General features: G+C 41.9%; 1 protein-coding gene across 2 annotated transcripts in view; it reads right to left on the bottom strand.

The window, feature by feature from the left end:
• STXBP6 (syntaxin binding protein 6) overlaps positions 1 to 19163 on the bottom strand; it is a 469813-nt gene that overhangs the window by 289776 nt on the left and 160874 nt on the right. For both annotated transcript variants that reach the window (XM_078659426.1, XM_078659427.1), the window contains exon 2: positions 9212 to 9400. In XM_078659426.1, the coding sequence (XP_078515552.1) occupies positions 9212 to 9365 (154 nt within the window). In that variant the 5' untranslated portion in view covers positions 9366 to 9400. The remainder of the gene's footprint in view (positions 1 to 9211; positions 9401 to 19163) is intronic.

Genomic DNA, 19163 nt, shown 5'->3' with positions numbered 1-19163 from the left:
TCACGATGATGCAGCAAGGCAGCAAGGAAATTCACCATTAAAATAAACAGACTATTGCCTGACGCGTTTCATGCTTGCTTGCATTTCCTCAGAGGCAGTCTTCTGGCGCACAGCGTGGTGCGAGTAACTATTTGAGCAGCAAAGTGAGTAAGACTTTTGATGTTAGGCACAATCAGACACAGCGTGGCAATACTCACTGAAGTTTTCATTTGTGGCACTACAATGACCAGAAGGCTCTAGGTGAGCCACCGCCCACATGAACAGGTGAAAAGGATTATCAAATACCGTCACCGCACCACGCTGTGCGCCAGAAGACTGCCTCTGAGGAAATGCAAGCAAGCATGAAACGCGTCAGGCAATAGTCTGTTTATTTTAATGGTGAATTTCCTTGCTGCCTTGCTGCATCATCGTGAATAAAAGCGGTAAAACTTACCTCCTGTATGTGGCTCTCCTTCATGGGAAAAAACTTTCTTTGAGATAAAAACGGCTGGTCCCGGCCGTGGGAGAGCTCTGAAGCTGCAAAGCGGACCTGCTGGAGTCAAACGGCGACCGGCGCTAGGGGCAGGAGATCGTGTTTCACGAGTAACTATTTGAGCAGCAAAGTGAGTAAGACTTTTGATGTTAGGCACAATCAGACACAGCGTGGCAATACTCACTGAAGTTTTCATTTGTGGCACTACAATGACCAGAAGGCTCTAGGTGAGCCACCGCCCACATGAACAGGTGAAAAGGATTATCAAATACCGTCACCGCACCACGCTGTGCGCCAGAAGACTGCCTCTGAGGAAATGCAAGCAAGCATGAAACGCGTCAGGCAATAGTCTGTTTATTTTAATGGTGAATTTCCTTGCTGCCTTGCTGCATCATCGTGAATAAAAGCGGTAAAACTTACCTCCTGTATGTGGCTCTCCTTCATGGGAAAAAACTTTCTTTGAGATAAAAACGGCTGGTCCCGGCCGTGGGAGAGCTCTGAAGCTGCAAAGCGGACCTGCTGGAGTCAAACGGCGACCGGCGCTAGGGGCAGGAGATCGTGTTTCACGAGTAACTATTTGAGCAGCAAAGTGAGTAAGACTTTTGATGTTAGGCACAATCAGACACAGCGTGGCAATACTCACTGAAGTTTTCATTTGTGGCACTACAATGACCAGAAGGCTCTAGGTGAGCCACCGCCCACATGAACAGGTGAAAAGGATTATCAAATACCGTCACCGCACCACGCTGTGCGCCAGAAGACTGCCTCTGAGGAAATGCAAGCAAGCATGAAACGCGTCAGGCAATAGTCTGTTTATTTTAATGGTGAATTTCCTTGCTGCCTTGCTGCATCATCGTGAATAAAAGCGGTAAAACTTACCTCCTGTATGTGGCTCTCCTTCATGGGAAAAAACTTTCTTTGAGATAAAAACGGCTGGTCCCGGCCGTGGGAGAGCTCTGAAGCTGCAAAGCGGACCTGCTGGAGTCAAACGGCGACCGGCGCTAGGGGCAGGAGATCGTGTTTCACGAGTAACTATTTGAGCAGCAAAGTGAGTAAGACTTTTGATGTTAGGCACAATCAGACACAGCGTGGCAATACTCACTGAAGTTTTCATTTGTGGCACTACAATGACCAGAAGGCTCTAGGTGAGCCACCGCCCACATGAACAGGTGAAAAGGATTATCAAATACCGTCACCGCACCACGCTGTGCGCCAGAAGACTGCCTCTGAGGAAATGCAAGCAAGCATGAAACGCGTCAGGCAATAGTCTGTTTATTTTAATGGTGAATTTCCTTGCTGCCTTGCTGCATCATCGTGAATAAAAGCGGTAAAACTTACCTCCTGTATGTGGCTCTCCTTCATGGGAAAAAACTTTCTTTGAGATAAAAACGGCTGGTCCCGGCCGTGGGAGAGCTCTGAAGCTGCAAAGCGGACCTGCTGGAGTCAAACGGCGACCGGCGCTAGGGGCAGGAGATCGTGTTTCACGAGTAACTATTTGAGCAGCAAAGTGAGTAAGACTTTTGATGTTAGGCACAATCAGACACAGCGTGGCAATACTCACTGAAGTTTTCATTTGTGGCACTACAATGACCAGAAGGCTCTAGGTGAGCCACCGCCCACATGAACAGGTGAAAAGGATTATCAAATACCGTCACCGCACCACGCTGTGCGCCAGAAGACTGCCTCTGAGGAAATGCAAGCAAGCATGAAACGCGTCAGGCAATAGTCTGTTTATTTTAATGGTGAATTTCCTTGCTGCCTTGCTGCATCATCGTGAATAAAAGCGGTAAAACTTACCTCCTGTATGTGGCTCTCCTTCATGGGAAAAAACTTTCTTTGAGATAAAAACGGCTGGTCCCGGCCGTGGGAGAGCTCTGAAGCTGCAAAGCGGACCTGCTGGAGTCAAACGGCGACCGGCGCTAGGGGCAGGAGATCGTGTTTCACGAGTAACTATTTGAGCAGCAAAGTGAGTAAGACTTTTGATGTTAGGCACAATCAGACACAGCGTGGCAATACTCACTGAAGTTTTCATTTGTGGCACTACAATGACCAGAAGGCTCTAGGTGAGCCACCGCCCACATGATCAGGTGAAAAGGATTATCAAATACCGTCACCGCACCACGCTGTGCGCCAGAAGACTGCCTCTGAGGAAATGCAAGCAAGCATGAAACGCGTCAGGCAATAGTCTGTTTATTTTAATGGTGAATTTCCTTGCTGCCTTGCTGCATCATCGTGAATAAAAGCGGTAAAACTTACCTCCTGTATGTGGCTCTCCTTCATGGGAAAAAACTTTCTTTGAGATAAAAACGGCTGGTCCCGGCCGTGGGAGAGCTCTGAAGCTGCAAAGCGGACCTGCTGGAGTCAAACGGCGACCGGCGCTAGGGGCAGGAGATCGTGTTTCACGAGTAACTATTTGAGCAGCAAAGTGAGTAAGACTTTTGATGTTAGGCACAATCAGACACAGCGTGGCAATACTCACTGAAGTTTTCATTTGTGGCACTACAATGACCAGAAGGCTCTAGGTGAGCCACCGCCCACATGAACAGGTGAAAAGGATTATCAAATACCGTCACCGCACCACGCTGTGCGCCAGAAGACTGCCTCTGAGGAAATGCAAGCAAGCATGAAACGCGTCAGGCAATAGTCTGTTTATTTTAATGGTGAATTTCCTTGCTGCCTTGCTGCATCATCGTGAATAAAAGCGGTAAAACTTACCTCCTGTATGTGGCTCTCCTTCATGGGAAAAAACTTTCTTTGAGATATATATATATATATATATATATTCACTGAAAAAACCATAGGTTTCACACCAGTTATAGTTAGGTGGAAATTTTACTCGCATAAAACCATTGAAATTCCCACGTTATAGTTAGTTGGACTCATAACTTGCGCGTGCAATGCACTGCTGATGACGTCACATATTACATCACTCATGACATGGTCAGTGACATCACTCATGACATCTCAAATGACATCACTGATGACAACACCCTTGTGACAAAGTGGCAGACCTCCTATCAGCATAAAATAACCTTTGACACACACATTCAAAAATAGAAACTAACATTTTCTTAAAAAAGGAGAAACCAATACCAATTACAACAACTTATTAGGTAATTCCAACATCTACATACACATACACTCATTCACCAACAGTTCTATATAGTCACTCATGCATGTACTTACTCATCATATGTACTCATACACCTATACATCCTGTTACACACTAATACTCATCCATATAGTTACTCACACACAAATTCACACATGCAAATAAACTATCAAAAAAACATTTACTTGATTATACTGCTATATACACACCACTACACATACTTCTACAGAAACGGAAACATATTTACTCTCTTAAACAATCAATTATAAAAACACATACTCACTAACCCACCCATACACACAATCATCCACCCATACAGTCTTGCACACATGCTGTCTTCAAAATACATACAAATAGTGAGTCACTCATTCATGCATCTGTGCTCTAAGTAATATCCCCCACCGAACCATACAGACACTGATACTGATACTCAAAAAAACAACTAATAACCCATATACACTCATGTAGCTCCTCACCAACCCATGCAGCCACTTATACACAAAGTGAGACACAGATACAGATATTTAAATATTTAAACAGTACTCGCTAATATATGTATTCACTAAGATACATTTAATAAGTCAGTTAACCAATCAATTTTACACAAAAAAACATCCATTTAGACATTTATTTACCCATTTATTCTTCCATCAACCTTTAGATATACATATATAAAAAATATTTATTTTTCAGAAAGATACACATTCACTGGATGATGTCATCAGTGATGTCATCTGAGATATCATCAGTGATTGGATGCGTAGTGTGGACGGTGAACGCCGTCCTACATATGAGTGCGCTGTTTTTCAATGAAACACTACGGTTTCTTCTCTATTTGATCCAATTTATACTTGAATTATTCCATATATATAACCAATCTGTAATCCATTTTAGTTTTGCAAATGATTTGTAATTTTATTTCGCAGTTTCATGTAGGATAATATGCCAATTATCAATACATCTTATATTCCCAATGCATTTTGGGTCTCTTACATGGGACCCTTCGTCAGGGGACTAGGAAAATGAAAGGAAACAGGACCAATTAATTCACTGTCCAAGATATACAACTGTAACATTTTCAATGTGCAATATTAACATAAACTTACAATTCTCCAACCTCAGATTGGTGTATAACTCCTCAGTTATAATATACAATACAATGTACATGGCTTTTCCTAATAACGAGCTAGTAGATATATCACTATTTCATACCAAAATATACCTTGATAGTGCGCGATCACATAATTATGCAAAACATCAAAAACATACACTCGTTTGCATACTCTACTTACCTTCGACCGTCCGGTCTGCTGCATAAAGTAAACTGGCGTCTCTGTGTTGCAGTTTTACGCGCCAAAAATCGAAACACTGACTTTCAAGTAAAGTTCCGGCCACGTGATCGGAACATCATCCAATCACGGCGGGGTATTACTCCGGTCATGTGACTGGGTCCGTGCTGGCTTCACGGAAGTAAACAGGAGTGAACCCACTCGTTATTATTATATGTTATAAAAATATTGCTACGAGTCAAAATGTCTACATTGTGTAATTTCGTAGCGATAAGAACCTATTCAAACAATAAGCAATAATGAGCAAAATATACTCGACAATACATTGAGTCTCAAACATCCAAATAACACTTCAAGGTTTAAGGATATAACTCAAGTCCATAGCAGTGATTTATAAAAAACATGAATGTTCAATTCTGTCATTGAGCCCCATGGGGTGGGCCGAATTAAGTTTTTTAATCCAATAATATTCGCATCTGAGTCTTTGCTTAATGGGATCCAGGTCGCTGCGTGTGACCATTTTCTCTAAGACCATGAATCTTAACTGGGATATTTGATGACGTGCTTCCAGCCAATGGCATGCAATGGTAGATTTCGAGTTCATGAGTCTGATATTACTCTTATGTTCAGTTATTCGTGTTTTTATTTTTCTCTCTGTTTGTCCTACATAGGTTTTACCACATGGACATTTGATAACGTACACACAGTTTGTCGTATCACATGTACTATTGTGTTTCAATTCAATGGGATGCCCTTTGGTGGGGTGGATGAATTGGTTTCCAGTGATCACATTTCCACAATGAATGCAATTATGGCATTTTTGCATGCCTTTAAAAGTTATAGCAGGTTTCTTGGGTGTATTTAACATTTCTTTAATGTTTCTTGATCTTTGAAATGCGAAAGTTATTTTTTCATTGTACAAGTCTTTCAAATCAGGCTCTTGCTGAATGAGTCTCCAATGTCTGTTCACTATTTTTTTTATTTTTAGTGCATCTGTAGAAAATTTGAGTACACAAACAGTTTTAGTCTCTTGAATTTTAACTGTTTCCGTTAACATGCTGGTACGAGATTGATTGGCTACTCTTTCAATGGAAGTTTGCAGTACATCATTAGGATATCCTCTTACTTGATATTTCTTTATTTGTTCTTGCAGAATGTTAGACAACTCTTCTTCATTAGAGGTTATTCTTTTCATTCTTATGAATTGAGAAGTAGGTAAGTGCTTTTTCAACGCCATGGGATGAAAACTTTGAAACAGTAAAGATGAATTTTTATCTGTTTTCTTGATGTGTACATTTGTCTCAATACTAAGAATACTCAGAATATATGTTCTTCAAAACTTCGCCAATACGAGTGCACCAGGATAACATAGTTTCAGCATATCATCAGTGATGTCATGAGTGATGTCACTGACCATGTCATGAGTGATGTAATATGTGACGTCATCAGCAGTGCATTGCACGCGCAAGTTATAGTGAGTCCAACTAACTATAACGTGGGAATTTCAATGGTTTTATGCGAGTAAAATTTCCACCCAACTATAACTGGTGTGAAACCTATGGTTTTTTCAGTGAATTTAATAGGTTTTTTAAATGCTAATTCCTAACTATAACTGGTGTGAAACCTATGGTTTTTTCAGTGAATATATATATATATATATATATATATATATATATATATATATATATATATATATATATGTCCTTTCAAAATGCCCCAGCAGAAAGCTTCTAACCTTACTTAAAGGAATAATGTTGCAGAAATGTATGCAAGGCATTGAACTGACCCCTGAAATAGACGCAATGGTCCAACATGCACCAGAAAAATGTTTGTTATATTTTGCCAATCAAATGCAAGCATGTCAATCAAATAAAATGTGAACCAATCAGGGGAGAGCTTGATGCTTTGTGACTGCGAGCCCATGAAGAAGCGGCGAGGATGCCGTGAAACGCGTTGGCAAATTAAATAGACTGTGGAGCTGGAAAGCAGGCTGCTTTTACAGAGCTGGAGGGCAGAGCAATGCGTGTGACCTCTTAAAAAGCTGGGGCATTTTGAAAGGACATATATATATATATATATATATATATTTATATATTTATATATATATAAAATTTCTATGGCAAAATGAAACCCCTCATTTTGTTCCTTTTCAAATTAAATGTATTAAGTGTTACCACTTTATTCCAATCAAGATGACTTCAGGTGTGCCATACTTTTGTCATAAGTAAGACTGTTAGCGCTCTAGTTGTTCTTTAGAACACTCTGGGACATTCTGTCATTGGGCTATAGTTGGGCTACATCTGGCTGATATTTGGGCTACATTTGTTTTTTTTGTCTCTGGTGGCCATCTTTGGGCTACATTGGACTACATTTGGGCTCTAACATATATATAGCCCAATGTAGCCCAATATATATTTTTTCAAAGTTAATTTTCGTAAAAACCACTGGAGCATATATCTTGAGACATAGCAAAGGCACATCGGGGTACCAGTCCCTACAATTTTGCCAAGTTTGGTGGAAATCCATTCAGCCGTTCGGGCTAAAAGTGAGTCCAACCGCCCTATGGAAATTAACATGGGGAAAACACATTTTGGGACCCCCCTTTTATCTCGGCCCCCGCTTGACGGATCCCCCCGAAACTTTCAGGGAAGGAGCGGAGGGCAGCCAGCGAGGCAAAGTTAAGGAAAATTACAGGCAGATCCCTCATTCGGCGCCAAAGTTATTCCCAATAGAATGTTGCGGATTTCCTATGGAAAACGATCCTAACTATAACTACCTACTGGCGACCGCCAGTAGGTAAAAAAAAAAAATAATAATATATATATATATATATATATATATATATAGAGAGAGAGAGAGAGAGAGAGAGAGAGAGCGAGCAAGGAAGGCAGGGGATCATGTTGTAACACGTTACACAAGAAAGTGAATTAATTAAATGCCGAAATCGTAACTGAGGATGCAGTATCAGTGTCCGGTTTTTACAGGAGAACTGGTGATTGGAGATACACACACACACACACACACACACACACACATTTCAACTTTGTTATGTTCTAAGGTGGACTGTACTTGCCCTCTTGAGAGGAACTCATACCAGAGGCCCCGAAAAACTAAACCAAAGCTCACAGGTAATATAGGTTGTTGGGAGAGTTTTTTTTTTCTCCATGTGTTGCATCTCTCTCCTGCACCAACCTCTTAACCCCTTCGATGCCGATGACGGAACGGTTCCGTCATGAGCATCGGTTGAGCTGTGCTGATGACGGAACCGTTCCGTCATGACTCCGCCCGCGCAAGGCGGAGTCAGCATGGGCGGGGAATTCGCGCCGCACGCATGCGGTTAAAACTAAGCCTTTCTTGCATTTTTACTATCAGCTGTTAAAAATGACATCAAAGATTATTTAACAACTCGATTTCTATAGGAACATTCACTTAATAGTAAGTGGAAACAACGATATTCGAGAAATATTCACCTCGAACCTGAGGGGTAAACACATATCCCAAGAAATCTAAAGAGGAAATTCGGCTTTATTTAATTTCAAAAGAAGATCTATATGATTTTTCCAGTGTATCTTCACCCAATATTACTTAGAAGAATGTATATACATTTTTGCTTGCTGAAACCCAACTTATGCGAATACAATTCCTCCTCTGGCCACCCATCACAGAGTCACAGGCTAAGCACATCTTAAATTGCATCTTTTTTATATATTACATTAAAACACTTCACATTGGGATTGGATACCCACAAGCGGTTTCTCCAAATAATATTTTTTCTGCCTCATTTCAATACTTTCGGAATATTTATTGGCAGTAAACCCACATGTCAGTGCTGACTGAAAGTGTTGAATTAGAAAACATTAAACTTTCTCTTTTAGGCAGACCCATCAACTCTGCCAAGAATAGCTCAAGATGAAGAAAAAAAAACCTCAGTCTGCCTGAAACAGAGACCACATTTGATACAACACTGTATCTCCTATAATTAGAATAATTATCTTTCTGTAAGTCTGTTTATGTTATGGGGGTGGGTGCAGTCAATTGGGATGGGCTTGACTTTTTTAATCAATAAACAATATCACAAGGAGGGCTGCAGAAGATCCAAAGTGGCAATTATGGAAGACACCATTATAGTGGCATCTAGGGTAAAATCTGGATTTTTATATGCTAGCCTGATGCATTCTGGTCGTTGTAGTCTTGTTGTGCTTCCAAAACCTGAAATCAAGCACTTGTATGTGAAAAGGACCGGAAAAGAGAACGCGTCAGATCTGGGTGGTCAACCTAGCGGGACATGCATTGATCGATCAACAAGCAGCAGATGTTCACAGCTCCAGCACCCCCTACCTGACAGGCAGATGTAGGTGAGGTACTCCCCTTGGCCTCCAGTGGCCAGGAAGGGGATCTTCTTTTTCGTTCTCCGTTTAACTTGCACCGCACCAAGCATCCGCTCATCATGGGGGGCGAAGACCTCCTTGTTAATGGCGGCTTTGGAGCTCATTGTAGAGATGGGGTGCAGCGAAACTGCTCCAACACCTGCAGAAGAAGCAGCAAAAGACACAAACTTAGATAATGCAACACAATCAAGTTACTCAAAAACTACATAAAGACTTGGAGAGGTTAGCAAATGGAAGTTATGATAACCAAAAAACAATCAATCAGACAATAAAAAGAGACGCAAATCCTAATAGAACATTGTTGTAGAAAAGTGAATACTTTTTTCTCATTCCACACACACATATTTTTAAACAGCACATGCATAGGCCCACATTTATAAAGAAATATGTACCATGTTTGAACAATTTTTCACTTTTCTAAAAAACAAATATCTACTCTTAACAATTCTAGGGATTTTCGTTAGAAAGATTTAAACACATACTTAAAGAAACTTCAATATTCTAAGCAAGGTCCCGGCAACACCCCCATGTTTAAACTTTTTTTATGTAATAAACACCGTCTTTGGAATGTCCTATACAGGTATCCAGTTTTAATGCATAATTCTGTAGTCTTTTTTTTTTTTTACACATTTCTTTGGCACTTCTAACAACTCTGTAGAATGTATTTAAAGAATCATCAGCAATCTTAAAACCATGTATGCATTCGTTTTCAGGACACATGGGATGTTCTGGGTTTTAATATTTTGTGTTTCATGGTTTGTGCCCTACTGGCCGCACTACTAAACATTGGGATTCACTAACACTTGAAAGACTAGAAAGGCCAATAGTGCACAAACCATGAAATACAAAATATTAAAACCCAGAGCCTAGCCTTTCTGATGCCTTCAGATCATCAATACTGATAATCAATGAGTTCAACTCACACTTCAGATTTGTTCTACTCGTCTCGGGACATGTCATGAAATTAATATTATATTAAATCTTAACAAAAGTGGACTGCGCTAACAAACTATTGCTCTATTAAAATTAGCACAGCATGGTAGTTTAATAAGTTAACTATATGAAGGGTCATAAAGCAATAATTAAGATATCTCAAAAGATTTGATATGCTTTGTCAAACCTTTCCAGAATATGTCCAGAAAAGTGGGATTTCTAGAAGCCCCTGGCAGCGCAGACTTAGTCAACGTACCATATAGAGACAAAGATCTACGTAGTCTGTAACCCACAAACTACAAGAATGGTGTGTTATGGGCAACGATGAGTTCTAGGATGCTCACAGCAGTACTTGTTATCAGTAGGTTCACAATTAGGTCCAAACCTATTTTCACCATGAATAAACAGACTCAAAAACACACACCAACAATATATTTTTATGACTATGATTGAAATCAGAATTCTATTCTATGGCTTATAATGTTCAATTATATAGTGTATAGTTGTAACTATAAAAACAAACAATAGGGAGAACAATAGCATCTGATGATAAGAATATTGGAAAGAAATGTAAAATTATAACCGTCTTTTAGGGCTGCCTTGCATTTTTCCCCAAACCTTCCCTACTAGCCCCTAAGCTATCTTAGCTCCAACAAGAGCTTGCATGAGTTTCTTAGTGGTCCTGCCTTTCACCCGCAAACCTTGATGGAATAGCAGAGATATTGTTCTGTATGAAGATAGTTAGTGTCCCAGTCTGTCTGGTGGACCAAGGTCCTCGCTCATGGCCGGCCCAGCTTTCAAATGCCATGAAGTGTGAGGATTCCTCTACCCCTAACAGTAGTTAGTATTTAGATTAAATACCCCTTTCTGACTGTTTTTAAAAGAACAGACCTCTTATTGAACCTATGGCTGTAAAATCTTGTTTGTACATTTGTAAACTGTACACTTATGACTCCATGGTTAGAAATTTACTATTGAACTCGAATAACATTTTAGGGAGCACGTCAGCAAGTACCCGTCTTGTGTGGTAGGTTTGTTGAATCAAACATGCTACCAAGAGTAAGGACTGCATTGCAGGAATTCCATTAAGAGGGTGATAGAGTTCTTCAAGAACAGTCTCGGTTGGTGCAGCTCTCGAAGAGCTTTAATAGGTCTTAGGAATATATTCTCTGCGGCTGCTAAAGACCAGGAATGATAGACCGCCTAAAATTCACTGGACGAAGATGCATTAAAAAATGTGAGGCTAAAGACAGAAAACATGTTTCAGACCCTGGCTGGACCATCTTATTGATGGACATTTTGTGAGATTTAGATAGTAGTTTCTACTGAACAACCAGTATTTTAATATCTAACACAAATCCTGTGCACACGTTTATAATGGTTAATCATGCAGGTTTTTTTTCCATATATTTGAAAACTATCGAGCATAAGTTGTAGTAATGAGACAAGGTAGACACAAGTAGAATTTTTCTTTTTTTGATGTATTAGAACCCTCCTGTTCTGGAGGGATGACTTCAAAACAAAAACAACTTAACCAGCCGACACGTGTTTCGTCAAGCGAGCCGATAGCTCGTTGACTCTTCAGGGCTGTCAGTAGTGTTAGTGTGACGGGTTTGGGTAGCCGGTGATAATTCCAACCCGGCTTTATACGGGTACAATGACCAAGGAGTATCAGTAAAAGTTCACTGATTATTGGAAAAGATGGGCGGGTACATCCGTCCTATGATTGGAAGTCTGAATGCAGAAACCAACAGGAACAGGATCGTGGTGTCTCTCATTTGTATAGGAGAACCGCTACCAGCATAGGCGCCACTTTTTCTTGTACACTTCAAAACCCTAAACGGAATCCTCAGTATTTTAATATCTATTGTAGCAATAATAGAAATATATAAACAACTAGGTGCTCCTTAAGACGGGGCAGTGCTTTGCGACAAGGGTAAAGTAGTGAGGCAAAAGTAAGTTTGACAATAATACAATATCCACTGGGGCTCCTTCCCTTTCACACCACACAGTTACAGACTGTTGAACGGGGTTCCAGGGCCTTTTTCCCCTCTGCTCCTTCTGTGGTCGTCCGCCCTCCAAGGAGCCCGCGAGCAACCGCCCTGCGGCCTCGCCGCACCTCTACGGCTGCTAACTTCCACCTAGGAAGAAAGGCGGGGGGCGGAGCCTCGGGCCGTGACTGCCTCCACACACATCGGCTTCTCTGCGTCCTCTCAGCCGCCGAAGTCGGGGTTATGAAGACGCCAGCTCTGTGACCATAGAATTGCCGCACACCAAGACCCCGAGTCTCCTGGGGTAATCAGACCTCTTCCATCCGTCCTTCCAAATCCGCTACCGGCATAGAACGTATGGGGTGGATGCGGGTGACATCGACGCGCGGACCGCACTAGCCTGCGGCCGCCATGTTTTCCCAGTCGCACAGTGGTTGATAGGAATCAAGCCCCGAAAAAGTTGTTTATTACCAGCAGTCATCAGGATTGTTTGCGAACAGTGGTTTGTTACCAACAGTGATCAGAATTGTTTGAGAAGAATTGTCTGTTAACAGCAGTGATCAGGGTTGTCAACAGTGGTCTGTTAACAGTAATGAGTATTGTTTTTGAACAGTGGTTTGTCAACAGCTGTGATCAGGATTGCCAACTGTGGTTTGTTAACCGCAAAGATGAGTATTGTTTGTAAACAGTGGTTTGTTGACAGCAGGGATCAGTATTATGAACAGTGGTTGTTAACTGCAGGGATCAGTATTGACAACAGTGGTTTGTTGACATCAGTGCTCAGGATTGTCAACAGTGGTTTGTTAACAGCAGGGATCAGTATTATGAACATTGGTTTGTTAACAGCAGGGATCAGTATTGACAACAGTGGTTTGTTGACATCAGTGCTCAGGATTGTCAACAGTGGTTTGTTAACATCAGTGCTCAGGATTCTCAACAGTGGTTTGTTAACATCAGTGCTCAAGATTGTCAACAGTGGTTTGTTAACATCAGTGCTCAGGATTGTCAACAGTGGTTTGTTAACAGCAGGGATCAGTATTGACAACAGTGGTTTGTTGACATCAGTGCTCAGGATTGTCAACAGTGGTTTGTTAACATCAGTGCTCAGGATTGTCAACAGTGGTTTGTTAACATCAGTGCTCAGGATTGTCAACAGTGGTTTGTTAACATCAGTGCTCAGGATTGTCAACAGTGGTTTGTTAACAGCAGTGCTCAAGATTGTCAACAGTGGTTCGTTAACAGCAGTGCTCAGGATTGTCAACAGTGGTTTGTTAACAGTGATGAGTACTCTTTGTGAACAGGGGTTTGTTAACAGCAGTGATCAGTATTGTTTAACAACGGTTTGATAACAACATGGGTGTCTGGATGAATCAGAGTCACAATCTGCATTGATGGAATTTTCCAGCAGAATCCGAGATGATTCTCACTAGCCGCGTAGGTTTTATGGTCCAGGACAGACTGCTGAGTCAGTCCCACCTACCAGAATCCGCAGATTTATTAGAATTCTGTACAAGGCTGTTCTGAGACATCAGTCAAAAAGTGATAAAGGATCAGAGAAACTGCTTTGTAGAAGATGCTCTTAACAATGACACTCCAGGATGAGCGGGGCATTCCGCCACACTTGCATCCCCCCAGTTGGTGGAGGGTGCAGAGATCTGCTTCCAGAGCAGGATGGGCTGCCATGACCCAACCACAACCCTGTTACCCAATTATAGTTTAATTCCCCTACACAGTAGGGCTGGTTTCAACTTTTTTGACAGGGCTGAGGTCGATTTCCAGTCTTTCCCTAATTCCACCCCAACATGTAAACCTGCACACCTTTACAAAGAGACACTGCAGCATGCGGCTGAGCTCTGGGAAGTGTGTGTTGTAAAATGTAGATGACAATGAGGAGCCTGGCACCACTCCATGAGGAGTCACCAATGCTTGTGACCAGTGGGGCGGGACTCCGCGACCAGCAGAGACGCCACTGCAGTTACTGGAGTGTGGCTCTGTTACACTCGCGCGAGGGCCTAGGCGCTGGCAGCACAGCAGGGGGTCCTGCAGCACTGTGATTGAATGAGAGCCTGTCGCGAGTATGGGGCTGCATGTGTCCATCAACTCTCTGCCAGGCTGAGCAGGTACCCAGTGCCTACCATTAACAAGCATTTTGGAGTACTGGGATTTGACCTCACAGTAAAGACTTAACCCTTTGTGCTCAGGTATTCCTGTATTCTAACCATTCAGCAGCACTGTGGGTGGCATCCACATGCAACGAGAATGGTTTCTGAAATTATATGCTGCGGATACGGCGAACGACCTTTACAACGCGGTCGTGACACCGCAATACATTTACATTGCGGTCATTACAACGCAAGTCGTAACAACAAAGCACTGTTTGGTGCTCTACAATAAGGAAAAGTATGATTTACTATTCCAACACCTTCCCTACTGTTACCCACACTGGAGCTGGAATAGTAAATCATACTATTCCTAAGTCCAGGGCCTCTAGCGCAAGTCGTTGTAATGACTTGCATTGTAATAACCGCAATGTAACGTACCGCGATGTAAATCATCGTGTTGTAACGTCACACATTCTGCGGATACTGTTGTCCTGGACGGGTCCAGGAATGATGGCTTAAAAGGCTGTCGAGAAATGGCACATCAGTGCTCGCCTCTCGAGGGGAGGGTCCCCACTCATGCTGCTTGCACATACATGGTGGGTGAGAAAGGAAGAAAGTGCCAGACTCGGCCCAGTACCTTAACTCAAACAAGAGGTAGAACAAACAAAGGGTGGCCCTAAAAAACATAGGGTGGTCCTAAAGAAAAATAGGGTGGTCATAAAGAAAAATAGGTGGTTTCCTGAGGAAAGTATGGCGAGTGTCAATCATTAACGTGGGAGTAAATAAGTGGGGGTGAAGAGAAAGCTTGGGAGGGGGAGATGATGGATAAAGATGTTGTGATAAGATCTGTGTGTCAAGAAATGGCCTTTTTGGAAGAAAGACTTTGCTTACTCTTAGTTTTACATTGGAGATTGCGTTGCTCTTTGCGTCCTGTTCTCTATGTGGCTGGTCGCGTCTCTCTTGCATAGTGTGCTGTTTATGTATATATGTGTTTGGGAATCTCCTTGCACTGCTTTTCTAGGTTAAAGAAAGGGGAAACACTCTATGTCCTTGAAGTGTGATCTAAGTTGATGTAGACAGTGAGTGCTCTGTTCTATATGATTATTATGCATGCAATTATATACATTTGTGGCTTAAATTGGAAGCTGTTGGATTTGTGGTGGTGAGCAGCTGGGTTTTCAGTTGGCTGCTATTGTGGGTTTAAATAAAGTGAGTTTGTCTTTGACCTTTCTTCTTGTGGATCTTAATTCCAACATTTAATTCCAAAAATCCCCAATAAATGTTTTTGGATTTGTAAAGCGCTTATCACTCAGGGGTCTCTAAGCGCTGTATGAATACCGCTGTGGAACCCATCCTGGCCTGTTCCTGTGAGGTGTCCACTCCTGGGCACCCCCAAGATGAAGCCAGGCATCCTAGCATTTTGAGGGCCGGTGTGGAGATTAAGCAAGCTATTGCCCAGAGTTGCAGAGTGGAACCCCACGATTAGAGTAGGCACCGAGGCGAGAATTATCGGGTCCGAAGACATTGAGCCCAAGACCCTGCCGCAACTGGGATTGAACCCTGGTCCGAACCAGACCTTCTGCCTCAGGGTCTGCCGCTCTAATCGGTGAGCCACACTTCTCCATAATAAATAAACCATTTTACCATATGTGAACAAAGCATAAGGGGCTGCCACCATCCAGCCGAAACTTGTTGAAGAACGCGCCGTCCATTCCATGAAGCAAGTGCCAGCCTAACAATGGTGCTATGCTGGGCGGTCCACAGCACACAATGCTCTATTTACACTTGCCATGGGACGTTGAGCAACATTACCTTCACACAAAAGCTATAAGGCAGCTGTGAACGCATCAGCACACCTGGGACTATTTCAGGGCGTTATTTCTTCGTGCAGCACTTTCTACAGAATGGATTCAGAGCCAAGGCCAACATCCCAACTCTCAATTTGGTATAATATATCCCTACCTTTGTTAAACAGTAACCCTATTTATATTGTACAACCATTTATTTGTTTTTATGCGTAACAAGTTCTAGCGTGCATAAGGATTTCTGAGGAGAAGATACATTTCCTTTGAGGATACTGTTGATGAAGACTAAAGATTAGGTGACACTTGTTCCCTGGGCATGCTAGATGTAGCTTAAAAATAATGGTAAATAAAATGTTTTCACTTCCAGTGAATTGATTATTCTATGTGGGTTATCAAGAAGGTACATTTCCAACTAAACATTGCTTAATCATGCTTTTTTTGCAAAGTGAAATGGAAATGTAATTCAAGATGTTTCTTAAAATCAAACTTTATTACATAATCACCCAATTTGTTTTAAATTTTAGAAACAACAGTTGATGAAGGTACTTTGTAAATCAATTGCTATTCAATCAATAAGAATATGCCATCAGATCTGAAATGCAAACAAGAGTATAGATACCCTCACAGTCTTAATATATTGTGTGTAGTGGTGATTATCATTTTCTTTCACTTTCCAAAAATACAATTTGGTCTGGTCAAGCTTCATTCCAAGGGCCTACCCAATCTCTCTTTGGGACCTTTATCAAAATCATCGAGATTCACCAACAAACAAATATTAACAATGACGCCTCACATAGCGAAGTTGGCCAAAAATGCCTCTTTCCATCTCTACCTCCTCAGGAAGCTCACATGCCTTACCACAGGAAAAGACTTCAGTGGCCCATCACTGGGTATGACTCACCTGGATGGTGGCAATGCCTTGCAAGCTGGTCTGCACAAATCCTATGTTATGTTAATTATATTTATAGAGTGCAAACAAATCACCCCAAGAGGGTCTCTCGGTGCTAACAGCCACATGCATCATTGTTGCCGTTCGCGATTTCTTAATTGCGAAAATTAAGGAATCACAATTAAGAAATCGCAAAAGGCTATGCATTAAGAAATCGCAATTTTTTTGCGATTTCTTAATTTTTCTTAATTGCGATTCACAATTTGCGACTCGCAATTAAGGAATCGCAAAAAGAGAATGCTATTTCAAGGGTGCAGGGGGGGTCCAAATGACCCCCCCTGCACCCCTGAAATTTAACTTTAAGAACATTTTTCACAAGGGCATGTGTGTGTGTAAAATGAAACTTTGAAAAATGCACTTTTTTGCATTTTTCATAGTTTTCGCAAATTACCATGAAGGTGAACTTCATGGTAATTTACCTCTACCTATTTGCGAATTCGCAATTTCTAAAGTGTGATGCATTGCATTTGAGAAATCGCAAATTGGGATTTCTTAAATGCAATTGCAATTTAAGAAATCGCAACATAATTGCGATTCCTTAAATTGCGATAAAATGAAAAAACATGATTCATCCCAAAAAAGGAAATTGCATTCGCAAACGGCCGAATTTTGCGATTCGCACCGTTTGCGAATGCAATTTACCTTGATGCATGTGCCCCTAAGACTCTAAAGCAGTACAGCATTACCAGAAAAAAATTAAGAGAGCCAGATTTTTAGAAATTTCTTGAAGCAAGCAAAATCCGGACAGGCTCATATGTGCAAGGGTAACTTGCTCTAATGATGCGGGGCCAAGTAAGAAAAAGATCGGGCAGTTCGAATAAGGCGAGATGAAGTAAAAAAAATAGTCCAATGGATCGGAGACTGTGCGTGGGTGCGTAAAACTGACTTCTTCTGTAGATAGAGCCCCCCGATTCCAAAGAGGGACTCATGTACAAGACAGATAAGTTTAAATAGGGAACTCTTTTTTATCAGAAGCCAATGAAAGAGTTGCAATGTGAGCTGTCGTGGACAGCAGGATGGTAAATTGCAGATCAGGTGAGCAGCGACATTTTGTACCACTTGAAGCTTGGCTAAAAAAGCTTCACTTGCCGCAACCATAAGGGTGTTTCCATAGTCTAGACGACCTGTAATAAGTGCCTGAATGATGGATTTTCCAGACTGGAAAGGCAGCCATTGAAAGGCTATTCTGAGCAGACACATAATTCAAAAACTGGACCCAAAGGTGGAACTTGCTTGTTGTTTCATAGAGAGGGCATATTCAATCAGTAAGCCCAGATGCTGTACTGCCTTTTTGGGGGTGGAGTCTGGCACCAGTTCCATCGTCCACCAGTCATCAGACCAAAAAGTGGGAGCTTTTCCAAAGAGAAAGATTTTAGTCTTTTCTGTATTTAGTTCGAGGCAACTGGATGACATCCATAGGGCTATATTTCCATACAATCCCTGAAACTGATCTTAATGGATTCAGAATGTTTCCCCATGGTAATAATAAGTTGTGTGTCATCTGCATATGAGGTGCCTTCGAACTCGCCAGATCTAACCACTTGAGCTAGGGGTATCACATAGATATTAAAAAGGGTGGGGCTCAGAGATGAGCCCTGCGGTACCCCCTGTCCAGGGTCATAGTTCAAGCATTAAAAAGGTCTAGCTACACCAAATGGGTCGGATCCCTAAAGACGTTCTTTAGGCAACCCAGTGCTTTTCTGCTGACACCAATCTCCTCCAGTCTTTGGACTAGGATAATACGCAGATGGTGTTGAACGCCACGGATAGATCTTCCAATACCAGCATGGCTGGTTTGCCTTCATCCAGAGAGAGTCTGGTGGTATACAAGATGTCCACCAATGCAGTTTCTGTACTGTGGGATGCCTGGAAACCAGACAGGGAAGTGTCTAGCAGAGAGTGGGGTTCCAAGAAGAACATTAACTGTTTGTTGACTACAGCCTCCAAAATTTTCCAGAGAAAAGGAAAAAGCGATGATGATTGGTCTGTAATTAGTAAGGTCTGGGGGATCTGCTGTTGGTTTCTTTAATATTGGTCTCGCATGCACAGCTTTCGATCGTTTCAGTATTCAGGGAGTGAATGAGCAGGCACGTAATGGTGGGAAAGAGTGTTGGGGCTAAAG

This window comes from Lissotriton helveticus, chromosome 9 (genome assembly GCF_964261635.1).
Source record: "Lissotriton helveticus chromosome 9, aLisHel1.1, whole genome shotgun sequence".
Taxonomy (NCBI): domain Eukaryota; kingdom Metazoa; phylum Chordata; class Amphibia; order Caudata; family Salamandridae; genus Lissotriton; species Lissotriton helveticus.
Note: the sequence above shows the minus strand (reverse complement) of the source record. Positions and strands in the feature narration are given on the sequence as shown.